We start from the raw sequence: 6000 nt of genomic DNA, 5'->3' as shown, positions 1-6000 counted from the left end.
AGTGTTCATAGCATTATGCATAATAGCCAAAAAAAGCAGAAACCCCAAATGTCTATTAATTGATAAAAGGATAAACAAAATGTGGTAGGTGCACTCAATGGAATATTATTTGGCAATAAAAAGGAATGAAGTACTGATAAATGCTCTAACATGGGTGAACCTTGAAGACATTGATTCCATTTATATGAAATGAATAGAATAGGCAAATCTATATATAAAATAGATTAGTGGTTGCTTACGCCTGGGGGGTGAGGGGTGAGTGGATTGGGGGCTGATGGCCAAAGGGTACTGGGTTTCTTTTTGGGGTGATAAAAATGTAAAATTGATTGTGGTGATGGTCGTACAACCCTTTGAATATACTAAAACCCACTGAATTGTATGCTTTATATTGGGGTATGGTATGAAATTATTTTAATAAAACAGTTACAAAAGTAAAAGCATGAAAGCATTATATATTAGACTCTTTTTCTAAAAAGTCTCATATTTTGGCTATTACACTATCATTAAAGCAAAACCTAGTCTAAATACACACTTTATTCTTTTGATATGAAAGTTCCTGCCATATGCCTGTGTCTGTTCTTCTGTAAAGGGAACCAAGCACGCTTTCACACGCCAGTGCTTGGTCCTCTTCTGTCAAGAGCTTTTTAGGCTGTCTCACTTCTCTCACATAAAAGGGAATGACTGGAAGCAGGATGTTACAGAGGGAGGAGCACAATTTTACATCTTCAGCTTTGCCCCCTCTAAGTCTACCTGTCTTGATCTGGAATAACCTTTCACCCGACATTTAAGTGAAGAATTAGAACACATTTCATTCCTCCCCTGTATAAATCCTACCCTGGCTCACCCACTTCTTACTCCCTGTGGGTTAGCTCTAGAAAAACACACGCTTCCCTCTGTGGTAGTGGCTATGTTGATGGTGATTTTTCAATAGGTCATGCTCTCCTGGGGCTTTTAACAATCACATGTACCAGACCCCCATTCCAAGATCTGATACTGCCTTCTGCCCTATCAGGGGGTGCTGGGTACGTGTGTGAGGTTGAGAATCGCTAATCTAAATAATGTACTCAAAAGAACCCATCTAAAATGCCAGTCATGTTTTAGCAAATTAAAATCATTTAAAGAACATGAAATGTCCAAATGGCAGTGTATCTACATAAACCAATAAAACATCTGTTAGTGGCAATTTAATTTTAATATCTTTTCAAAAAATCCCCAACTTACAAATTAGTACACATTTGTGTATATGTTTACACCAACAAATATCTATCATTCATTCCCTCCTTTTTTCTGGGGCTCCAAGGTGACCATGTCAGTCAGAGCTGGTGCTCCGAGGAGCCCCTCGGTTTTGATACTGACTGCTGGGAGTGGCTGGGTGCCACAAGGGCAGGGTCCACTCTACAGCACCACAGGCAACGAGCAGCTTCTGTTCTTGTCTGGATGCACAACGCAGATGCCATTTCTGCTGCAGCCCAAGTTCACATATCCAGGTGCTTGTAGAGTCTACGACTTTTCTCTTTTTTATTTCTGTTACCATGTTTTTTCCAGGGCTTCCCAGCCCCGCTCTCAGAGCTCACGGTAGTTGCAGTGACCAGGCCACTGCCAGGCTTGTAGCCCATCACAGCCTGGACTCCTTTGGTCAAAGCTCTCACGTTTTCCTATGAAACAAGAAGAAAACATTGTTTGAGATGTCAGCAGTCTCCTTTGGAGGATATGCACAGTGTTATTTATGGAGGACTCCAAGATGGCGGACTTCCACCTCCTTCACTGGTCCTCTTTCCCCATTCTCAGCGTTCTGTCTTCAGTTCATTCTCTTTCTTCTCAACTTTATTTAGTCCCATAGCTTCTAATACCATCTAGAACTAGACTCCTAATACCAGTTATTTTCTGGAAGTTCCTATCTTGATATCAAAATTCAACCTGCCTCAACCCAAATTTAGTTAGAAGCTGACTCTCCATTCTTTATTTCGCCTAGTGGTATAAGAATTCACCCAGCCGCCAAGACAGCACACTCTGTCTTCAGTGTCTATCACATACAGCCAGCCACTCAGTTCTGTTGATTCCAGTCTCTACAACGTTACTCATCCATGCCCTCCTCTCCATCCCCACTGCTAACCCAGATGTTCATTAGCTTTCCCTAGACCACGGCAAGACTCCTCCACTGCTCGATGATCCAGTGTCCACATTCCTACAAGAGTTCTCTGATCATGTGTCCCACTACAAATCTCTGCAGGCTCCCTGTAGCCCGAGGAATCAAGTTCATATTCCCTCACATGGCACACAAGGCCACCTACACATGGGCTCTTTACTGACAAAACCCACACTCCCATATCTTTATGCCCTTGTTCACACTCCTCCTTCTGCCTGGAAATCTGACCCTCACCACTCCTTCCAACTGGCACATTTTTCTTTGTCCCTTAAAGTCCAGCTTCAGTATCGCTTCCTCTCTGTAGCTTTCACTTACCCACTCTCACTCTCACTCACTCCCAAGACAACTGCTCCCCAATCTGCGTTCACAAAGTACTTGACTTCCACCTCCGTCTTAGACCTAACATGTCATGTTCTTTGTTAACTTGCCCGTTTCCTTTGCTAGAATGTGATCCCATTATATAATCATTTTATAATAATTGTGTCTTACTTATTTTGGTATCCCAGGTCCTAACATAGTAGTTGGCACACAGAAAGTGCTCAAAAAAGTTCTGATAAATTTGTGATTTAAGTAAAACAAAACAAAACAAAAAAACTAAACAAATTTTAAGTTTACTTAGCAAAAAGAATTTAATCCAATATGATCTGCAAGTGTAAAGCAGTATCTCATGATTTCTTATAACAGTAAAGTATTACTCTGGAGGCTAAAGCTTAGATTCATGCATTATTATATTGTAATTAACTCTCAGTTTTCAGCATTCTTGTACATGACCTTTAGAAATGTTTTGTAAACACTTAAAAATTCAACTTGTCCTGTATGACAGTAGCAGGCTCAAGAAAGAACCTGTGATCTTTCTGCATATGGGTAAATTTTCTGTTAAATATTGGCAGCCTTGGATATAATTCAAACTAGGAGCCACAACGATCTAAGTTCCATTCCAGCTTTGTCATTTAAAACAAGTGTCCCTGGGTAAGTCACTCAGCCTCCTTGAGTCTCCATGTCCTCGGTGGTAGAATGGGGGTAATAACATCGGCTTGGCCTGCCGCACCACAGGCTCAGTGTGAGGACACAAATAACGCCCCAGATGAACACAGAGACAGTCATTCTCTGGATACAACTGACCACCCCCCCGGCCCCCTTTTGGCTACTGTAGCCACTTAAAAGCATTTAACAAATACATTAGGTACAATTACATGATTAAACTGTTCTGCATATAAAGTTGTTCTTTAAAATGCTGCATACAAATTGTAGCTGTGAGGTAAACAACTAAAGTCATTAAAATGTGCTGGCTCAGAGAAAAGACAACCTACTAAATGGGAGAAAATATTTGCAAATCAAAAATATGATTTTAAAAGCTTGTATCCAGAATATACTGAGAACTCTCAGAACTCAACAACAAGCATTCCTCCAAAGAAGATATACACGTGCCAGTGAGCACATGAAAAGATGCTCAACATCATTAATCATTAGAGAAACAAGTCAAAACCATGAGACACCACCTCACACACACTACTAGGATGCCTAAAATAAAAAAGACAGAAAATAAAGATTGGCAAGGATGTGGCGAAATTAAAACCCTCATACATTGCTGGTGGGAGTGTAAAATGATACAGCCAGTTTGGAAAGTTTGGCAGTACCTCAAATGTTAAACATGGAGTTCCCATATGACCCAGCAACCCCACCCTAAGTATGTACCCAAGAGAACTGAAAACATACGTCCACACAAAAATTTGCACGTGAATGTTCACAGCAACATTATTCATAATAGAGAAAAAGTGGCAACCACCCAAATGGACATCAATAGATGAATGGATAAACAAAATGTGGTATAGCCATTCAATGGAATATTATTTAGCAATAAAAAGGAATACAGTACTGATATATGGATGAAGCCTGAAGTCATTATACTAAGTTGAAGTCAGTCACAAAAAGACCACATACTGTATGTCTATTTATATGAAATGTCCAGAGCAGGCAAGTCTATATAAAGAGAAAGATTAGTGGTTGGGAGGGGCTGAGGGGAGAGGGGAATGGGAGGGAATGCTAATGCATACAGGGTTTCCTTTTGAAGTGATAAAAATGCTCTAAAATTAGTGCTGATGGTTGCACAACTCTGTAAATATACTATAACTATTGAACTGTATATTTTAAAAGGGTGAATTTTACAGTATGTGCCTGATATTTCAATAAAACTGTTATGCAAAATGTGGTGGGTCAGAAGTTAAAGAAACTTTAAAACTTACCTGATGGAAAAAAGTTTTGTCAACTACATTTTCAATCTGTTTTGCTTTTCTATTTCCACCTGGCTGCACTTTGACTTCACCACCATTCATTCTGTTCTCTAGGAATCGCTGGTGTTGATGCTGAAAGGTCACTGGATCTCTTCCAGGAGGAGGATGACAGTACAGAAGTTTACCCTACAAAGACAATGCGAATGACAACAGCGCCTTGTAACTGCCATCTGTGTAAAGTCCTCAGAGGAGACATCTCCACACGGGCACACTGTGCCAGAGCTTTCTGCTTCGTGATTAAGCTGGCTGAGCCGAGTTTTCGTCAACTCTGACCACAGAGTCCTCACTATGTGATGGTGATCCTAGTGTTCTAGACGCCTAGCTCTTCCCAGAGCCCCAAACTAGCATGAAACCTGTCTCCTCTGTACTTCTGCTACCTTGTCTGCATTTCTACTAGAGTATTCTTCAGAACACTTATATGATTATACTGAAGAAGAGTATTTTCCAAAACAAAAACCAGGACACAGTGGACAGTATGACTGTACTCATGGCGATACTGGGCAAGTTGCAGTTGTTCACTGGGTGCAAACTTTCCTCTTTCCAGCATAAACACTGAAAACTGGTTGTTTTTAACTCATCTTCTCATCTAGTTTTATAAATGGCAAATGAATAAATAATTTATCCATACAAATGTTCTATTAACTACTTTCTTCCTGAATTGAAGGCGAGAGAATATGGCTGCTCACTTTTACTTCTCTGTTCCAAGAGCTCTGCTGATGTGGTATTGAGACGAGGAGGGAATAAAGCCAAACCATCACAACCAGTTATTATTCGGGCCATGTTGTGTGTATTTGCGGAAAGAATTAAGCTTAATATATAAAAATTACTGGGGGCTAAGTAAATGCCAGGCACTGAGCAGAGTGGTGTGTTTGTGTGTATGTATATACACACACACACATCTCCATATGCATACACTGTTCTCACTTATTTCCCATAACGATCTCATGAGAGAGGCACTATTCCTATTTTATTGAGGAGGAAACCCAAAACTTAGCAAGTTTTCATTTGTAATATGAGAATAAAAACCTCAGACTTATTATTTTTAATGAGATAATACTTGTAAAACACTTAGAACTATTCTAGTGGGGTTAGCTTTGCATAAATAGTAGCTATTATTATTGTTACTAGATAAGTATAAGAAAATAGGCACATACACAGCTATAGTTAAGGAAGATTGTGATATGGCTGCAACAGAAACAAGCAAAGGGCTGCAGGAGATGGAAAGACCAGAGGCATAAATTTATCACTTTCACTGATAACAGATGTTCACAGATCTTCATCTCTCATATTATGTTGTCAGTCACGTCTATGATTTATATGGTGCTAGCTGCCTTGGATCAAGAACACAACTCCAGCTATAACACAATCTCAATGAGAAAATATTCCTTTATAACTTAACAGGTTGCCATTATCTAAGAACACACTACGGAGAAAGAAGATTTACTTATTCAAGAGCAACAAGAAGCAAGGTTCACTCACATTGACATAATCCTTCAGGATGTAGCGCGCAGATCGAGGTTGGTCTGGCTGCCCATGGGCCGTCATGAATCCTCGCATATCTGT

The 6000-nt window shown here is 40.0% G+C and overlaps 1 protein-coding gene across 1 annotated transcript in view; it reads right to left on the bottom strand.

Annotated features, from left to right (window-relative positions):
• Positions 1-1171: 1171 nt before the first annotated feature.
• The window catches only part of LSG1 (large 60S subunit nuclear export GTPase 1), a 30523-nt gene continuing 25694 nt past the window's right edge, over positions 1172-6000 (bottom strand). Inside the window, exons 12-14 of the mRNA XM_046658076.1 lie at positions 5917-5996; positions 4390-4563; positions 1172-1655 (exon numbers count right to left, since the gene is read on the bottom strand). Coding sequence (XP_046514032.1) covers positions 1476-1655; positions 4390-4563; positions 5917-5996 — 434 coding nt within the window. The 3' untranslated portion in view covers positions 1172-1475. The remainder of the gene's footprint in view (positions 1656-4389; positions 4564-5916; positions 5997-6000) is intronic.

The sequence above is a fragment of the Equus quagga genome, chromosome 4 (assembly GCF_021613505.1).
Source record: "Equus quagga isolate Etosha38 chromosome 4, UCLA_HA_Equagga_1.0, whole genome shotgun sequence".
NCBI lineage: Eukaryota > Metazoa > Chordata > Mammalia > Perissodactyla > Equidae > Equus > Equus quagga.
This window is presented reverse-complemented; position numbering and strand designations above follow the sequence as displayed.